Genomic DNA, 20,888 nt, shown 5'->3' on the forward strand with positions numbered 1-20,888 from the left:
GCTGAGTTCAAATGTTGGCTGGCTCATTCTGTCACGTGGCGTGGTGGAACTGGAAGGAGTGACCGGACCAGAACGGAGGCAGGAGGCAGGAAGGGAGAACTCATATGCGTTGACGATCATAAGTTTTATTTAACAAAATAAAAGTCGCCCAATACTCCGGGACCAAAACAGAACAATACAGAGTTCCTCCGGCACGAACTCAACAGGACAAGGCATAACAGATGGAAATTGTTTAAACCTAAAACAGGACAAGGCATAACAGACCTGGGATTGTGTAATGAGCCAGCGCCCGCCAAACCCAAAATCCAGCCTTAAATAGCAGACCAGCAATCAGCTGATCTGCTGCAGCTGAGTTCGGGGGTGCGGCAGATTGGTAGCCATGGCGACCGTGACAGTCCAAGGACGCCAAAAAAACTTTTAATAAGTGAACCTGAGAGCGGGTCGAACTGGCAAGTTGTCGGTTTGGCCGCATTCACCACCTGTTTGAGATCATCAAGTGACAGTTCACTAAAACTGGACAATATCCCTGGACAGCCACCCTGCCGTGTATCTGTAGATTTCAGCCCTTTAATATGTGTGGTATTAATAATGTCTTTAGCAATTTCTTCCTGTATGCATTGAATCTTCTTAGTAAAGATGACCATTAAGTCATGAGCAGAGTGCGTCGAACTATCTACGATAGTCTGTTGCCTTGTAAGCGATGCTACAGTGTCAAAAAGGGCTTTGGGATTGTTCTTTTGAGACGCGATCAGCTTCAAAAGGTAGGCCGATTTTGCAGAGGCAAGGGCCGCTTTATACTTTAACAAGCGGTCACACCAGGTTTGATGGAAAACCTCAAGCTTGGTAGCGCGCCATTTTCTTTCCAATTTCCTGCATTCTTGTTTAAGGGTTCTAGTTTCATCAGTAAACCAAGGCGTGCGTCTTTTAGGACGTGTTTTTAGCTTTATGGGCACAATTGAATCCAGGACACTAGTCAGGGTGGTATTGAACTCATTCATGAGTGAGTCAATCGAGCCATTGTATGAGGGAAAGGGCGCAACTGCTCCAGGAAGGAGTTCAAAGAGCTCAGAAACTGTGCCAGTGCTTATATTGCGTCCGCTAAATCCTTCAGCTTTTTTAACACTACATTTAGCTAGCACCTCAAATGTAACTAAATAATGATCCGAGATAACGGTAGTACACGGTAACACCATAATTTTTTAGGTTAAAACTCCTCGAGTCAGAATCAAGTCTAGCGTGTTTCCATCTTTATGGGTTGGCAAATCAACCAGTTGATTAAAACCAAATGCATCAATTAGAGACCTAAACGCAATAGTAAGTGAACTGAGTGGGGAGTTCATATGAATGTTAAAGTCCCCCATAATTATAATTTTGTCTGCATAGGTTACTAGTTCAGACAAAAGTTCAGCAAATTCGTCTAAGAAAGTTGTGTATGGTGTATTACATGCGGGTGATTGTCACACTCTCAAACAAAATGAATTGTTGACATGCAACGAGACAAACGAATAGGGTTTACGAAGACTCCCGTCATAATGGCGAAGTAAGATTGATGTAATTACTCAAATACATGCCTTTTCTGCCTTTAACTTTTGACATTAAACAAGTTGTGCTCGTACGTGGCTTACCAAAGACTTACACTATATACGGACCGATAAAATTGTGGTGTATTCGTAATGAGGGCGGAAAATAAAATGGAAACGTCCTGGAGAAGTCAACCAGTACACATTAGGCTTTTTTAGCGAGTATACCAGAGTTTGCATGATCATTTGTCCCTGTACTACAAGTCCCTCTGTGTTTTAGGGCATACAAATATCCCAAATGAGGAAAACTGCACGTACGCACTAGCAATTGGATTACTCAAACGCGTATACATGCACAAGTAATTAGAAAAAGAAAGAACTAACCCAAACATTGCAATTGGAATACACACAGTTGGACTAACAACCTATATATCTGTCTACCTTGGTCATATCCCTCAAGAGGGGTGACCGACAGCAAGACACACACATACAATAACAAAGAAAATAAAAGGGCAATAAATAGCATAAAAAACACACAAAAAGTTTTGGACCATGGCCAACCCAATTGCCCAAACACCTCGGCACCCAAGTTGGTCATGCTTTCGTCCCTCCAGATGAAATGGGACACCAGAAAGCGGCCATGTCACTCGGGTCAGGGTGACACAACACACTCTTTTGTTCAACAGCAGGGCCCAACAGCTTTCACTGGTTTACCCCTGCCGCATCATACGGGTGCCCAGCCCATCCTTAAGAACGCGTCCATAATCCCACTATCCTTTTACAACACCTCTCCACTACTTTCTATCACCGACAAGAGCTCTAGCTTCCAATATATTTAGACCTCTTTTCTGCAGTGCACTCATAACACCATCCATCCACGTCAATCGCGGCTTTCCTTTTGGTCTCCTTCCATTGACTTCTGCTCTGTAGATCCTCTTCAACATTCGCTCCTCATTCATCCTCTCCATGTGTCCAAACCAACCGAGTACTCTCTTATCAACACGCTTGCTCAGTTTCACGACTACTCCAGTTCTGTCTCTCACAATTTCATTTCTCAGTCTATCCAATCTTGTCACTCCTAACATAGCCCTCAAACACTTCATCTAAAAAACATTCAACTTCCTTCTTAAATCTGCATTCAGGCTCCAAGTCTCTGCACCATACAACACAGTCGGCACAATCACACTCTCATGCAGTCCCCTCTTAACATCCATACTCATACTCTTGTTGTTCATCACTCTCCTCAGAGCACCCAAAACCTTGCTTCCTTGATTCACTCTGTGCAATACCTCACACTCTATTCCACCAACTGCAGCCACATCACAACCCAAGTACCTAAAGCTTTCAACTTCTTCCAGCACCTGTCCATGCTACCTGATTTCTAACGTCATGCCCACTCCACCTTGGAACACTTCATCAACTTACTCTTCCCAACTTTGACACATTACTTACGCCTATCACATACTCTTCCAAACTCCGTTACCAACCTTCTCAATGTTTCCTCAGAATCAGCCACAAGCGCTGTGTCCTCTGCAAACAACAACTGACTTACCTGCCACACTGTTCCACTGTTGTCCATCATGTCTACACCTCTGCCAAATACTCTTGCATTCACCTCTCTCACCACACCATCCATGTACACATTAAACAGCCATGGTGACATCACACACCCCTGTCTCACACCAGTCAACACAGGGAACCACTCACTTGTCTCACTCCCTACTCTTACACATGCTCTGCTGTTCATATAAAAACTCTTCACTGCTTCCAACAACTTTCCACCCACTCCATACATCACCATTACTTGCCACAACGCCTCTCTATCAACTCTGTCATGCGCCTTTTCCAAGTCCATGAAAGCCAAATAAACATCTTTACCTTTTGCAAAATATTTCTCACACACTTGTCGTACTGCAAACACCTGATCCACACATCCTCTTCCTTTCCTGAAACCACTCTGCTCCTCCATCACCACCTCACTCGTTTTCTCTCACTCTCTTAATCAAGACTCTTCCATACAGTTTACCCGGCACAGACAACAAACTGATACCTCTTGAATTGCTACATTCATACTTATCACCTTTACCCTTATACAATGGCACCACACATGCACTACACCAATCAACAGGAACCACACCACTTAAAAAGCATACATTCAACAAGCGTACTAACCAGTCAATCATAGCTGTGCCACCTTTTTTCAGGCATTCAGCAGTACAACCATCCAACCCAGGTGCCTCCCCCCCCTTTCATTCCTTTCACTGCCTCTTGCACCTCCCATGTTTCCACAGGCTTCACATTTAAATCACCCAACACGGGCATTCTCTCCATACCATCGATCGCCTCACTTCTCTCCCATCCTCCACATTTAGCAACTCCTCAAAATACTCTGCCCATCTCGTCCTGACTTCACTACCGCTAACCAGCAATCTACCACCCTTATCTTTCACTTTCTCTTCCTTTCCAGACTCACTGTTTCTTACTCTTTTCACTTATTTCCAGAACACTTTTCTCCTTTCCTCAAAGTTCACTCCTATCTTTTGACACCACTCATCATTTGCTTTGCTTTTTGCTGCTTCCACTTCCGCTTTTACCAACCTTTTCTTCACTTTATATCTTTCATACTCATCGCCACTTTTATCTTGCAGCCTAATCAGATTATTTTGCTTACATGGTTGTACATCATCGGAATAATGTCAATAGTCCCTTTCCAATCAGATTATTACCTGCATGTCAACGTGACCAATGTTGCTTGAAAGCAGATGAAATCTGATTCTTTTCTATTTTCAGGTGGCCATCAAGACCATTCGAAAAGAGCGCATCACAGACCACCTTGATAAAATCCACATCCAGCGGGAGATTGAAATTACCTCCTCCCTCCGGCACCCGCACATCATTTGCTTCCTTGAGGGTAATGATGACTTTATCTCTATATCTTAATAGTCTCCCTTTAATGTGAGCAGTTATAAATTACTTTTGGCCAGTAATGGTCTATAAATAAGTTGGTCCTCAAATAACATCAGTGATCAGTTTTTTTGGATAAGTCTTTCAATTGATCTGCTCAACTTCAGCTTGCAGCCTTTTAATATTTAATGTCCCCTTCACTCCTAAATGGAATCGATCCCAAATGTCTCCCTTGTGTTCATGCAGTTTTTGAGAGCCGCGATAAGATTGTGATCGTGATGGAGTATGCCAGCAGCGGAGAGCTGTATGATTACATTCTAGACAAAGGAAAATTGTCCGAAACGGAAGCCAGGAGCATCTTCAGGCAAATTGTGTCGGCCGTCCACTACTGCCACAAGGTTTGTATGTTTGATATTATTGATATCAACGATACTAATCAAGTATTTGGATCGGATCAGTACTATTGTCATGGCGTCAATACTTTTCTCCTCCACAAATTTTCTTTAAGGCGCCACTTCTTTATGTAGATAGCGAAGCCCTTCTCTCTCAACCAGCCAGTGCCCACTCTCTAATTTATGCCTTTATGGTGACCGACAGACACACTTTTAGCACCTCTCCCAAGTGATGGCAAAATGAAGCCCCATAAAGCAGTGAAGGCCTGCAGGGAAATGCTTTACTCACACGAAGGGGCTTCAAGAATAACCATTTCCTTGATTATGCATTATTTGGGCAGAATAATGTATAACATGCTTGGTGCATGCAAAAAAATAATAGGTTGTAAATCAATATCTGAATACAAATATAGCTGTTTATATTTGAGGGATGATTTAACATGAACTATTCTGTGTTCTTTTACCTATGTTTGTGCTTATGCAACAAGTGAAAATGTGAAATAAAGAGGCAAAGTAAAGTGCTTATTCAATTTTATTTATAATTTATTGATTCAATGTCAAGTTCTTGGCGACATCAAGGGGATCCATAGCGTTACTTTGCAGCATTTATTTTGAACTACTCTCAAATCTAACGAATGGTTTTCTGAATCAGTCATGTGGTACCCCGTTTTGCTGGGCTTCATACGTCACAGCTTACGTGTCCGGGTCATGAACCACTCACCTAAAATACTCGGCACACGCTCCGGGGATTCGACCCGAAAGGCACGTCACTCTTTTCCTAACTGGCCTGCAGCTGCACCCTGCCTGCCAGGCATAAGAGAGGGTCAAATCTATGCGACTCCACCTACCAGAAGCTAAATTTATAGAAGCAGAGAGGAAGTGCAGCAGGCTGGGGACTTCTTTTAACTACAAAAAATAATCAAACAAAGAATAATGTGTGTGGTAATGTGGCCTACTACTATGGCAACATCACATTTACATACAATGTGAAAAAGTCTCTTCTTGTTGAGAGCAACAAGCTGCAAAAAAATGGAAACATGTTGCTGTTCCTGAACAAAACCTATCAATCTCCTGTCTCCATGGCAGTGGTTGGCAACCCAAATCGTTGAGTCGTACCAAACCAAAGAAAAAAACAATAATTGTTTTTAGCTGCAAAAAATTAAAAACATTATATAAGCCTTATAAGGAAGGCAACACAAACTTCATTTATATACTGTTTGTATCTAGATGGACAAAATATCTATGTACTTGGAAATGTTTTACTGAAAACATATTGTTTTCCATTATCATACATTTTTGAGACAGCGCCAGGGTGCCGCTAGGGAGCGCTAAACAGCCGCATGTGGTTCCAGAAGCGCCTGTTGTGGACCCCTGATGCACGGCAATTTGCTGCTTTTTTTGTTTTGACTTTTGGCTTTTGTTCTGTTTCTATTTCTTCTCTATATACTGTTGAAGATAGTGTAGTGTAGTTTTAAAAAAAAAATGCAACATTTATAGTGCCTAAATTATTTGTGCCGTGTTTATCGTAGTTATAAACCAACTCAAGGGGGAAATGTATAAATTATTCAATGATAGTGAAATTTAAAAGCAAAAAGTATCTGTATTGGATCAGTATCGTGTCGGTATTGATAGATCAGGGATGTCAAACTCAATTATACAGAGGGCCAGAAGTCAAACCACACCTTTGGTCGCAGGCCGAACAGGATAAATATTTATTGAATACACTTTCCTTTTTAAAAATGAATAAATAAATAAATATGAATTTAAAACAGTCAGGAATATTATTCCAGAACAAACTTAAACATTAAATTAATTAAAAATTGTTGCTCTCCATACAAATATCTCCTGTCAAAACTATAAAAATGAAAATATGAAAAAACTGAAAATATAAATAAAATTTGTGCTTTTCTCTTTGGGATTTTGCTTTAGTGAACTTGTTTAATGTTCATATTCTTCTTTAACTCTTTAACTTTCTGTATCTTTTCTCTGGATTCAAGGTTTTTCAGCTTACTCTGAAGTTTTGTCTTGTAGTGCCGTTACCGTTTTACATTAAATTCCTTAATTACGGCCACAAAATCTCCACAAATAAGACACACAGGTTTACCGGCAATGTCAGTTAACATAATTTTCTCTGCCATTTTGGTTTTTAGTATCCGGGTATAATTTGAAAGTTATCAGGGTTTCATAGACCCGGGCCGTTATAGTAGATGTATATAAAAATATTTCACGGGCCGAATATGATTGTACGCCGGGCCGGATGTGGCCCGCGGTCCGTGAGTTTGACACTGGTGCGATAGATACTACCAGGTATTTTCTTGGATTGGATCTATATCAAAATTTAAACTACAGTATCGCCCACTCCTAGTTTGCACCCACCGAATGACAGCACCAGATGAAGATCTGTTAGCAAATCCAGGCCCGCTTAATCAGCCAAATCCGGGAGGGGAATTCTTTTTTACTTCAGTTCTCTTTGGGTTAAGAGCGCATTAGTTGTAGATTGTGTGTGTTCCCTCACACGCTGACACATTTAACAGGCACGTTTTGTTTAATCGGCTTAATTCCGATTTTTGTGTTCGTATGCACTGCAAAAATCCAAGTTGGAAATTGAAAAAAAAGATTGTAGTGAAATAACAGCAACAATACTATATGTTATTATGAGTAATCTTTGTAGTTATAGTAGTTCAATAAATTCAATTGTTTTTATTTTGTGATATAAGATCTATTTTTGTGAAATGATCAAAATATGACTTAAAATTAGCTAAAATGTAGAAAAATGCTGCTCATCTTTAATTCCTTATATAACTCAAAATCATTCTTAAAATAATCTGTGAAATTAGAAAAATAATATACATTATAAGGAATGGTTTCCTATGTAGTTTTAATCATGATTTAGTGTAAAATAAGAAAAAAAAATGACTGAGAAAAATTTGACGCTGACAAAACCACCCAAAAGTTCCTAGCTTTATTCTAGTCCTAAGATTCAACACCGGCGGCATGGCGGCTGGGTGGTTAGCATGCAACCCCACAATGCAGAGGTCTCGCTTTCAAGTCCAGCTACCCCTGCCTCCCCGTGTGGGGTTTGCATGCTCTCCCCATGCCTGCATAGGTTTCCTCTGGGTGCTCCGGTTTCCTTTCACATTGTAAGCAGGTTAATTGGCTGGTTCAAATTTTCTTTAGGTGTGAATGAGCGAGTGAGTTGTCTGTGTGCCCTGTGACTGGCTGGTAACCAGTTCAAAGAATCCCATGCCCACTCCCCGAAGATAGCTGGAATGGGCTTAAGCGCCCCTGTGACCCTACTGAGGATAGATGGAAGATTCAACACCCTCTAGTGGTATGATTTTTTTTTGAACACTAAAATTTTAAAGCAGTGGTTCTCAAATAGTGGGGCTCTGTCAAGGGGTGGGCATTTTTAATAGTTTTTTTACTGTCCTGGAATAAACCAACACTACTTTAGAGGGCAGCGGCACTCTTATTGGCAGAGTGTGCTCACCGTGGTAAAGCTTCCGCGCTTTGCACATGCGTAGCCGAGAAAATGAGTATGAAGTGTAGACACAAGGAGTTACAAACCAGCCAGTGACCCCATGAAAGAATATTTTACGAAATGAAAAGACAGTCAGAGAGCGACGGGTATAAAGAGGAAGATGAAAGTCTCCAAAAAGCTAAGACAAGGATGTTTAACGAAGCGTATGTAGCAATCAGACTTACTGTGACCTCTGTGTTGGGTGAGGAAATACCGGTGTGCTTGCTATGATTAAATAAGTTGGCAGCGGACAGCATGAAGCCAGATAAATTAAGCTGTCAGTTAATGACATTACACCAAAATCACGCTGATAAGATACTTTTGGGGGGGAATGGGGGTTCAAGAGGTTTTTTTCTTCTGATGGGTGCCGTGACAGAAAATTATTTAGAAGCACTGCTTTGAAGGGACAATGTGTCTAATCTAGTGTCTCATAGTTGTGAAAAAACTCATCTCATCTCATTAGCTGCACTGCTTATCCTCAGTAGAGTCACGGGGGTGCTGGAGCCCATTCCAGCAATCATCGGGCAGTGGGCAGGGGACACCCTGAACTGGTTGCCAGCCAATCGCAGGGCACACAGGGACAGACAACTCGCCCGCTCATTCACACCTAGGGACAATTTGAACCGGCCAATCCACCTGAAATGCATGTCTTTGGAATGTGGGAGCAAACCGGAGTGCCCGGAGGAAACCCACGCAAGCACGGGGAGAACATGCAAACTCCGCACAGTAAGTCCGGTAGCTGGATTTGAACCCACAGATTAGGTTCCCAAGACCTTAGAACTGTGCCGCACACGCGCTAACCATTGCCCCTCCGTGCTGCCCGTGAAAAAACTTAATTCATTAAAAAACAAAAACAATATTGATTGAGATACTATGCTCAAATACAAAAAGTGCCATATAAAGGTGCACTTTTTAAAAGTATTCGTAAGTTTAGAAATGTTACTTTGCATGCTCACCTAGAAGGAGCTGACTTAAATGGCCCTCTGGCTGCTTTGGGTACCCCCAAAAACCAAAACCTTGCAAAAGAAAAATGCCGTGGTTTGGTCACTTTGGGTCTCTGTAGTTTGTATTCCTCCTTGTGTTTTTGAGGACTTGTTTTCGGTTGCACGACACAATACAGAGATATGGTAACGGTTAAATCATACACGCAGTCCCTTAAAATTCACCTCTTTTAAAATCCCTGACAGAACGGCGTCGTGCATCGAGACCTCAAACTGGAGAACATTCTTTTGGATCAGGATCTCAACGTGAAGGTCAGCAAACAATGACAATTCATACAATAAATATCTGAAGGTGGTATGACAGTCATCCTTTTATGTTGTGCCTTTCTTTTGTTCATGTCGGTGCATCCCTACTGATTATATATTGCCTTCATTTGTATTATTCTTATTTTTTTGAAGTATTCCATAGAAGCAGCACATCTGTGCTTTGTTTCCTTCCTGTTGGTACAAATGGCGGATGTTATCATTCCATCACAAAAGTTTCAGTCGCCAAGCTTCAAATTGTCTTCCGTGGAAAAGTATTTTTACCCGCTGACACGCGTGTTGGTACTTACGTGGTAATAATCTCTTCAGATACGGAGAAGCTTACGTGTTGGCGTGCATGATCTGTCACAACGATGTTGATGCTAAGCAGACTCAAAACATTTAACTTTTCCCTTCCACACATAAAAATATTTGTTTTTGGAATGTACGCTAGAAAATAAGCCAAAATGGATCATCTCACCGCTTACATACATTTTATGTTATGTGGCAAACAAAAGAATGATTGCAAAAGGGGTCAATCTATCGCTTGTATATACTTTATGTTATGTAGCAAAAAATTACCCCAAAATCAATGGCGCCACTGCCTGGATGTATTTCATATTATACTTACCGTATTTTCCGCACTATAAGGCGCACCTAAAAGTCTTAATTTTTTTCAAAAACTGACCATGCGCGTTATAATACAGTGCGCCTTATTTATGGCTCAATATTAAATCGCAAGGTCTCGCAACTTACTCAACGGCCGCCGACTCGATTTTCCCCCGAACGCCAAGTAGTACGCGGTGTATGCTGGGATTTATTTACCGGCGTTTCATTGGCTAACCAATGTGTCAATCATCGTTTGAATCAATCACTATTGGCTAAAGTTATTCGGAGGTCAAGGGGCGGATCCTTTTCATCATTTACAGGCTGGCATTGGCTTAAACGGCAAAACAAAGCCTGCAATTGGCCGAAAAAGATGTGTCAATCATCAGTTGAATCGATCACTATTGGCTAAAGTTTTTCGGAGGTCAAGGGGCGGATCCTTTTTATCATTTACAGGCATTTATTGGCTTAAACGGCAAAACAAAGCTTGCAATTGGCCTAAAAAGATGAATGTGAATAGCATGTTAGGTCGAACTACGGCGGGGGAGGAAACAGTATTTTACTATTCTGTACTGTATTTGTAAATATTTTACTCTCCTGGATTTACTACACTCACGGATATAAGAGGACATTGGCTGCACATTATTATGAACACAACGACTTGAGCTACTTTACTTTACTTTGTATTATCCCTGTATCTTGTTTCAGACTGAACTCGATGTTTCTGTGATAAGCGGTGCAGATAATGGATGGAATGGAGTGTCTATTTTTAAATTAAACTCAATTCCAAGTGTTTATTGTCATATGCACAGTAAAGTTGCGAGCGAAAAAGAAAATAGAAACTAAGGAATGGTTGGCATTTCTTGAATCCCAAGACTTTAACCTTCCGAATGATATTTGAAATGATGCATTTGAGTGACATCGTACGGACACCGCATCCGCATGTGTTCTCGACACGTATTTGCGTCTTTGCAAGCTTTCGGAAAGTTAAGTGAGTAATAAGTTTGACTGAACTATCTGACTGTTTTGTCCACGTTCCCATTGTACCGCCTTATAATCCGGTGCGTCTTATGTATGCCAAAAATAGGACCAAAAACTATTTTTTCGGGATGCGCCCTATAACCCGGTGCGCCTTATAGTGCGGAAAATACGGTACTTGAGAGAAAGAGTTTAGTGCATATTTTTTGTTATATTTTTTTAACCTTTATGTCTGTCAACTTATTTTGTATGGCTATTTTGTTTAATTTCCCGCGCCGTGAAAAAGTATTTGGCCCCTTCCTGATTTCGGTGGTTTTTGCATTAAAAGGTTTTGTATTACCAAACAAATTTAAATATCACACAGACACAAACCAAGGAAATACAAAATGCAGTTTTGGAATTTTGATCCCATTTATTAAGGCACAAAAAAACTCTAAACCGATCTGGGCCTATTTGAAAAAGTATCTGCCCTCGGAATCTACTAGCTAGTTGGGCCACCTCTGGCAGCAATCAAACATTTATCATAATTGGTAATGAGTCTTCCACAACACTGTGGAGGAATTTTGGCCCACTTTTCTCTGCATAATTGTTTCAAATCTGCAATATTGGAGGGTTTTCTAGCATGAACTGCCCGTTTAAGGGGACACCACAGCATCTCAATTGGATTTAAATCCGCCAGTCCAGAATTTTCATTGTTTGTTTATTGAGCCATTCAGAAGTGGACTTTCTGTTGTGTTTGGATCATTGTCTTAATGCATGATCCATAAGCGCTTGAGGGCACGAACTGATGGCTTACATTCTCCTTTAGGATCTCCTGGTACACACCAGAATTCATTATTCCGTCAACCACAACAAGTTGTCCTTTTCCTGAGGCATCAAAGTAGCCCCAGACCATTTACCGTTCATGACTCCACCATAAGAAAGACAATGGCATTCATAAGAGAGTTCCCAGGCGAAACCCCCTGCCGTCACAAAATAACTCAAATAGTCGTCTCACATTTGTTAAAATGCATCTTAATTATCCTCTAGACTTTTGGAGAAACATTCTGTGGAATTATGAGTCAAAAATAAAACTTTTTGGAATTTGTGCAGCTTGTTCCATCTCCTGTAAAATTGACACATCATTTGCACAAAATAATATGATGCCAAAACAAAGCATAGTCATGGCAGTGTGATGTACAGGTGTGACCTTAAAGGATTTTAAACAATTTTGCATAGAATAGTGGGCTAAAATTCCCCTACAGTGTTGTGAAGGCAATTATCGTAAATGTTTGATTTCTGTTATCAGTGCCAAACGTGGCCTATTCCACTATTATGTCCAATTACTTTTTCATATAGGGTCAGATCGGTTTTGATTTCTTTTGTGCCTTTTTAAATGGATTCAACATTTCAAAGTTGCATTCTGTATTTTCTTGGGATCTAAATATGTTGTGAGTCACGGTTCATGGATATCTTAACCGCTAGGCTCGTAGGGGCACCACTTCCTCTGGTGTGTCTTGGACAAGTACAGCCTGGCGGCGCCAATCCCTCTCCAGGCCGTATTTTTGGGTATGGGTTTTCTTCCCCAAATGAAACAGTACTGGTTGTCATGGTTACCAGTACAAGGAAAAACCTTTTGATCTGCCAAAGATACAGCACCTTCATCATCTGGTCGCTTTTGTTTTTCGTTGTAAAGTGTCATCCCACTCTTAAGAGATGAGCCGGACCTCGGCATATTATGCAAAAAATACAGAAATTAGGAAGGAGGAGAACACTTTTTCACGCCACTGCAATTCATGATAACACAAATACCCCAAAATGGTTCAATCCGATGTTTGGTTACATTTCAAGTGACATAGGAAAGAAAAAAACCCATAAAGGATCAAGCCATTGCTTGAAAAAAGCTTCCTGTCACGTAGAAAAAAAACTAACCACAAAATGCATGAATTTTATGTTATGTAGAAATACTGTGACCCCCAAAAGGGATTTATACACCACTTGCATACATTTTATGATATATATGAAAAAATGTCCTCAAACTGGTTCAATCCGCTGCCTGGATACAAGTTATGCTAAGTTATGTAGCAAGAAAAAGGTGACCCCAAAATGGATCAATCCACCCTTTGCATATGACAGCTACATGGCAACTATTTAACAAAAATGACCCCAAAATGGATTGTCAGGGGGGACCAGAAAAGAGCAGGAGACCCCAGAGCGTTCGTTACAAGTCTTTTATTTGGGGAAGCGTACAGGGTTAGCGGGAGACGCGATGACCGTCGAACGTCAGCAGCAACGCCGTGAAGACAACTTCGGAACATGTAGCCAATCGTAGCGTGGGACGGAAGCAGGTCGAGTTTACCGGGACTGGAGAGAAGATCGTAGCGTGGGACGGAAGCAGGTCGAGTTTACCAGGACTGGAGAGAAGATCGTAGCGTGGGACGGAAGCAGGCAGGCAGAATCAGGTAAACAAGAAGGCACAGGTTATCGGGAGAGTCATACGGGGTACAGAAGTATCCTCAGACGAAGAGGTCTCCGCGTAGCGTGCTTAAAAAGGGAACATAAACCAATCAGGGAGCGCATTCCAGCGCGTCAGATGATTACCCCAGGTGGCTCCATTTAGGTAATCATGACAGAACCCCCCCCTCAAGGGACGGCTCCAGAAGTCCCCCAGGAAAAAAAAAAATTAAATCCAAGACACGTCACAGGGAAACACGGGTAATCGAGGAACTATGTAACAGCACAGTACCTCTCCCTGGGCCAAATGGAGGGAAGCCCCCTCATCAGCATCCGAAGGGGCGGCAGAGGGTGGGTCCGGAGGGCAAACAGGAAGAATCAGGACCGGCGATTCAGACAGGACAGGCAGAATCAGGACCGGAGATACAGACAGAACAGGCAGAATCAGGACCGGCAAAAACTGGAGAGTCGACTCAGAACAGGCAAACAGGAGAGTCGACTCAGAACCGGCAGAATCAGAACAGGCAGAATCAGAACCGGCAAACAGAACAGGCAAAATCGGAACCGGCAAACAGAACAGGCAAACAGGACAGAATCAGAACAGGCAGAATCAGGGCCGAATCAGCGGAGTCGGACTGGCAGGCAGCGGAGCCGGACAGGCAGGCCGGAGAGTCGAAGTCGGACTGGCAGGCAGGAGAGTCGGACTGGCAGGCAGGGGAGTCGGACAGGCAGGCATGGGAGTCGAACAGGCAGGCATGGGAGTCATTGCGCAGTCATAAGGCCGATGGTGCCCGGTCAGTGTTGGGCACCGATGAAGTGGCTTGATGGGTCATTACTTTGGAGAGATAGGACCAGTCCCGACCCAACAGATCCCACTCGAACCGTAACTGACTCGCTTGCTTAGCCAATTTCGCCACGTCTGAAATGACTTGCCGAACTGCACATTCTAAAGGGGGATTGGGCTGCTGGTTCTGGCTTTCATAGTCGTCAGGGGGCAGATGTACGAACGCGGGGTCCATTCTGGTCTGAGGATTCTGTCAGGGGGACCAGAACAGAGCAGGAGACCCCAGAGCGTTCGTTACAAGTCTTTTATTTGGGGAAGCGTACAGGGTTAGCGGGAGACGCGATGACGTAGAACGTCAGCAGCAACGCCGTGAAGACAACTTCGGAACACGTAGCCAATCGTAGCGTGGGACGGAAGCAGGTCGAGTTTACCGGGACTGGAGAGAAGATCGTAGCGTGGGACGGAAGCAGGTCGAGTTTACCGGGACTGGAGAGAAGATCGTAGCGTGGGACGGAAGCAGGTCGGATCGGAGGCAGGCAGGCAGAATCAGGTAAACAAGAAGGCACAGGTAATCGGGAGAGTCATACGGGGTACAGAAGTATCCTCAGACGAAGAGGTATCCGCGTAGCGTGCTTAAAAAGGGAACATAAACCAATCAGCGAGCGCATTCCAGCGCGTCAGATGATTACCCCAGGTGGCTCCATTTAGGTAATCATGACATAGATACATTGCAGATTTTGTAGCAAAAACAAAAAAAACTACCCCGAAATTGATTGTGTATAATTCATGTTATGCAGCAAAAAAATGACCACTGAATCAATCTGCTGCTTAAATATATATCATGTTCAGGGTTGGGTAGGGTTACTTTAACTGGATTACTTTCAATTACTTTTGGATTACTCCAATACCAAATATGCTAATAAAAGACAAAAGAAACTAAATATGAATAAAATTACTAAATTTTGTGCTGGCTTGGGGAGTAACGGAATACATGGAACGGCAAAAATGATGTTGGCAAGCTGTTTGGATTTATTTTCATTTTGTTTCTGTCGCATTCTATGTTAGTTTTGCCTGAGATCAAAGAGATCAAAGCCACGAGAGAAATTTTACCACGTGTTGTGAGTCATAATTTTATTATATTTAGTTTGTTTTGTCTTTTATTAGCATATTTGGTATTGGAGTAATCCAAAAGTAATTGAAGTAATCCAGTTAAAGTAACCCTACCCAACCCTGAATGTTATGTAGCAAAAAAAAAAGACCCTAACATTGATCAGTCCACTACTTGGGTAAGTTTAGTGTTATGTTGCAAAAAATGACCACAAAAGGATCAATCCATCATTTGGATACATTTCTGTCACAGACCAGAACGGACACAATGGATGACAATTTCATGATATGTGCGCAGAAAATGATCCCAATATGGATTAATCCACTGCTTGCATATATTTTATGTTATGTACCAAAAATAACGCCAAAATGTATCAATCTTCTGCATGGATATATTTCCTGTAATGGAACCCCAAAAATGACCAATTTTTGGTGTTTTTTTTTATTTCACTTTTTATCAAATACAATACAATTTGGGGGGTTGTTTCACTTTTTATTTATTATTATGAATGGTGGGTGTACCATTAAATTAATTTTCCTGAGTTGTTTTACACAAAATGTAAACGTCTTAATGTTATGATATCACCCATTTTTAAAAAAGTTACTTTTTATTTGTTTTAATCTTTATTAAAGGGAAAGGCAGGGTATTTGTTTAACAATCCAACCAAATCCTGTTATAAATAAACTTTTTTTAACGTCATGGTTACTGTTACTAATACCTATAAATCTTTAAATGAAATGGATGTCATTTTAAAAGTGACATTTTAAAGTTGATTTTCTTAGTTTTTATAATAAACACCTCAAAAAACGGCTCAAATGACATCAATCCGTAGTTCAGTCCCTCTGGACCCAAATTGGATCATTTTCAACCCAAAATGTAAATTGTATGCATTTATTCATTTGCAGCTCGCCGACTTTGGCCTCTCCAATCAGTACCAAAGAGGATCTTTGCTGCAAACTTTCTGTGGAAGTCCACTCTATGCCGCCCCAGAAATAGTGTCGGGAACGCCCTACCAGGGCCCCGAGGTACGTCCCGATAATGCAGAATATCTATGCTTGGGGAGGGTTTTTGCTGTATTTTAAAAACAATGTTCAATCAACACTACCAACCAGGATGTAACACGTCAATCTAGAAAAAAAACATTTTATCAGTAAAAACACTTATTTTCTATCACGTTATCGATATAAATTGTTGGACCTTTTTCCTTTTCTTTTTAACCCTCTTATTCCCATGGAAGCCAGCGCCCTTATCTTAAAAGTGCAGTTAAAGAAAAAATGCAAACCATTTCTCATACCGGTCAACCTCCACGGCTCCAGGCCCTTACAAAATGTTATCTTTTCACTTACCAAAAACAAAATAATCTTACACTATATTTTTTTCAAACGTGTTTATTTATGTAGTTTAACATGTTATATTGTACATGTGTTTCGTTATATCATATATATTATTAATTAACATTTTGTTGTGAGATCCTGAGTTGCTCGACATGAATGAGGTTTATTATTAAAAAGGTTCAAAAATTAAGTAGCTTGGATGTTCAACGAAGAAGGAAAAAACACATGCAAATATAATTGAGTAAAATAATACATTTTCTTATTCAAATTATTAATTCATTTTCTGCATTAAATTATTGTTGGTAATATACTGATTAAAGGGATAACCACAAACCAGTTTTTTTTTCATTTTCTCCTTTTATACATCCTTTTTTTCTTAACTTCTTTATACAACATAATAATTCGTAATACAGTGAAACCTCGGTTTTCGAACGCCTCTCAGTTCGAACAAATCGGTGTTCGACCAAAAATTTCGAGAAATTCTTGCTTCGCTTTTTGGTCAAAAATTCTGAGTTCGAACGCCGGTACGCTAGGGTGCAATGCTGAGCGGCGTACGGGTGTTTTAGCCCCTAATTATGCCTCCGAAAAAGGTCAGTGCAAGCAGGACAGGTGAAAAAAGACAAGTTGTTAGTACAACTATTGCCTTTAAGAAAGACATAATAGCTAAATATGAAGGAGGTGGGCGAGCGTCTGATTTTGCTAGTAAATACAGCATGGCTAAATCTACGATCAGTACGATACTAAAGAATAAGGAGGCTGTGAAATCGAGTGATGCGGCTAAGGAAGTTAGCGCTATAAGCAAGCAACTACTGCAAGTTTTGGAAGAGGTTGAAAAACTTTTGATGATTTTTCTCTCCCCACCGTCCACCACAAAGGTAACAAATCCTATTCATAATTATTTTCTTTATCCTTTTTTTATTTTTACACGTTCATGTTAGCGTAATCTTTCGTGCAGAAGATTACGCTTACGCGAACGTACGATTAGCCTGGATTATCTTCATGTTTACGTTCATGGTAAACATTCAGGGTGTTGGAACGGATTAAAACGATTTTACATTACTTTTAATGGGAAAAACGATTTCGGTGATTGAACAAATCGGTCTTGACTTGACTTTTCTGACAGGGTTCTGGAACGGATTATGGTCGAGAATTGAGGTTCCACTGTATAATGCATCAAAGCAAGTGAGCCGTTTGAGAGCCGTCTCTCTTTAATGAGTTGACCCGAAAAAAAAAAACGGTTCTCTAAAAAGAGACGAACTTCCTTTCACTACACAACTACCACATGAAATCCGAGGTGGCAGACGCATGCGCACAGTAGCATCAAACGCTCGCTTCGTTCTCAACGAAAAAAAAAACTACACCGAGATAGCGGCAAACTCGTTTGACTTGATTGATTTGCCGTTTCGTGATAGTCGGTCTATACTGGATGGTACCCATAATTGACCACTTTGCGTTTTTTTCATACAGATTTTCTTGTACGTCGTACACGTCTTAAAATTCTTAATAAACGTACTTTGTATGGCAAAAACGTGCAGGTTGACAGGTATGGTTTCTGGAAGAAAAGAAGACGAGTGTTGATGTAATACAAGGGGATCGCCCTTATATTCAAATTAAATCACAGAAGTTCTCCAAAACACCCAACAGGTGGTAGCAACTTCACACATTGGTATCTCGTAGGCATCCACTTGAGGCGATGGCAAGAAATGACACAGATCAAGCATAAAAAGCAGAACTGGCTCGTAACGGGGTGCATTTACTCGGCTACATTTACTTGAGAAAGTTTTGGGACATTTTTTAATTTTAAAAGTATTTTAAAACCCCTGTACTTTTACTTTACTAAATTTGTGAAGGAAAAAACGGTACGTTTACTCCGCTACATGAGACAACATTGAAGTCGTTCCTTCGTTACCTAATAAATCCCCTCCACGTAAGCACGCGTCTGCCTTTATTATAACGGAGACCTTCAGCAGGCGCTACCATGTTTAACCAATCAAACGTAGCTGCATCGTCACGGTAGCAAGGCTTTGATGCTAAGTCCTTAGCTTGGCCTTTTGAGCTTTGATTTTTGCATTTCGGAGATGGAATATGAGCTTGCTCTGTCCACTCCACGCATCGGCCCGGTATTGCAGTACCTCCGGGAACGGTGCATTCGCAATGATCGCAGCAAGGCTTTAGGGCTAGGACCTTTTGGCTGAGAGTAAGTGTCCCGGCTCCTAGGCTTTGTAGCGTATTATGAACTGACAGATAACGGATAATGGATAATGAATAACGAAGATAGATCAATAACCCTTAAAAACCCCAAAACCCCCCGACCATATTCTGCCAGTGTTATTTTAGCTGCACATATGTGCAGCTATAATTATTTAGATTAAATCTACAACTACATCCAGCTAATGTAACGTTTGAATATGCTTGATTGCTATTAAGATTTTCGAGAAGGGTTGTTCAAACCTCACATTGTGCTTGCTGTTAAAAAAGTCATATTGAAATATAATATTGTGAATGTGCTTAATTGCTGTTGAGATTGTCATGATTGTTTTTCTGTTATTAGTGTCAATAAATTTGTTCAAACCAAAAAATGTAACGTTTGACCAATTATGGCTATACCAGTCTTTTGTAGTGAAACATGAGAATTAAATTTATTGATTTGATAAAGAAGTCCAAAACGTAAGTACACTAGACTTTGTGTGTGTCTAGTAAATAAATGTAACACACAGCTTTGCCATTAAAACACTCATTTGTGGATTTGGTTGGGCAGCTGTCAATCTTATTTCAAGAGTGCAAAAAAAAGAGAAAAAAAATGTATAGAACAAAACAAAACTCAATGTACAAAAGTTCAGAAACCCATATAATAAAAAAAGCCTGAGCCATATATATATATATATATATATATATATATATATATATATATATATTTGCCATGGACCCATTAAGAAGATGTAGAGAGGAGATATGATCAAGGAGTGCTACTACTTCTTTAGAAAACAAAAATATTTTAACGAGAAACATTAGTGCTTGAAATCTTTTAACTACTCATCCTGACCCATGCTACGGATTATACCGAATCCCTCCAGTGCCTCATGCACATTATCAAGAAGTAAAATGGCAACACAACCAAGTTGTGCTACAACTTCTGTAAATATTTTTAAATATTATAATGAGGAACATTAGTTTTTGAAATATTTCAACTACACATCCTGACCCATGCGACCGATTCTAGCCTAGCTCTCCATTGCCTCGCACACAAGAAGAAGATGTAGAGAGGAAACATGACAAGTAGTGCTACTACTTCTATAGAAAACAAAAATAGTTTAACGAGGAACATTAGTGCTTGAAATATTTTAACTACACATCCTGACCCATGCTACTGATTATACCCAATCTCTCCAGTGCCTCATGCACATTATCAAGAGGTAAAAAGAAGACACAACCAAATTGTGCTGCTGCTTCTAAAAAAAATCTGAATAATATAACGAGGAACATTAGTGCTTGAAATCTTTCAACTACACATCCTGACCCATGCTACTGATTATAGCCAATCTCTCCAGTACCTCATGCACATTACCAAGAGGTAAAGAAGAGACACAGCCAAATAAGTCAATTTTCAATGTTTTCATGTAACAGGTGGACTGCTGGGCGCTTGGCGTGCTGCTCTACACACTGGTTTACAGCAGTATGCCCTTTGACGCGGCCAATCACACCGTCCTCAAAGAGCAGATATGCCAAGGTCGCTATCGGAGACCTAACCCCCCTTCAGGTGCACAAATTTACTTCATGGATGACTTTGCTGCTTACTTTTAAATTCTAACAGAAGAGAAACTATTAGGGAGTAGCTAGTATCACCTCCCTTCCTCCTACCGAGTCCTCACAAATAAAATATGAAATTTCGGGTTAACTCCAGGGTTGGTCCTTCAAATCAAGTCCATTGGTTGGGCTCGGGCTGGTTCCGGCTGGATTTTTTTTAGGCCTGATTTCACTTATACTGGTGATTACCTTTAATTGCTTGACACATGTTTGGACCTCTTAACCAGCAGGTTAGAGCCAAAAAACAACGGTTTTGTGCAG

The 20,888-nt window shown here is 40.8% G+C and overlaps 1 protein-coding gene and 1 pseudogene across 2 annotated transcripts in view; both read left to right on the forward strand.

Annotated features, from left to right (window-relative positions):
* LOC148370373 (NUAK family SNF1-like kinase 1) overlaps positions 1-20,888 on the forward strand; it is a 36,677-nt gene that overhangs the window by 9,724 nt on the left and 6,065 nt on the right. The window contains exons 2-6 of one of the 2 annotated variants that reach the window (XM_088332889.1): positions 4,311-4,431; positions 4,671-4,822; positions 9,524-9,589; positions 16,395-16,514; positions 20,448-20,580. In XM_088332889.1, the coding sequence (XP_088189015.1) occupies positions 4,311-4,431; positions 4,671-4,822; positions 9,524-9,589; positions 16,395-16,514; positions 20,448-20,580 (592 nt within the window). The remainder of the gene's footprint in view (positions 1-4,310; positions 4,432-4,670; positions 4,823-9,523; positions 9,590-16,394; positions 16,515-20,447; positions 20,581-20,888) is intronic. The other variant, XM_088332891.1, reaches the window with a different exon arrangement.
* On the forward strand, positions 18,826-18,977 carry LOC148370374 (U2 spliceosomal RNA; annotated as a pseudogene).

This window comes from Urocampus carinirostris, chromosome 3 (assembly GCF_059441175.1).
Source record: "Urocampus carinirostris isolate Australia breed hairy pipefish chromosome 3, RoL_Ucar_1.0, whole genome shotgun sequence".
In the NCBI taxonomy this organism is placed as follows: domain Eukaryota; kingdom Metazoa; phylum Chordata; class Actinopteri; order Syngnathiformes; family Syngnathidae; genus Urocampus; species Urocampus carinirostris.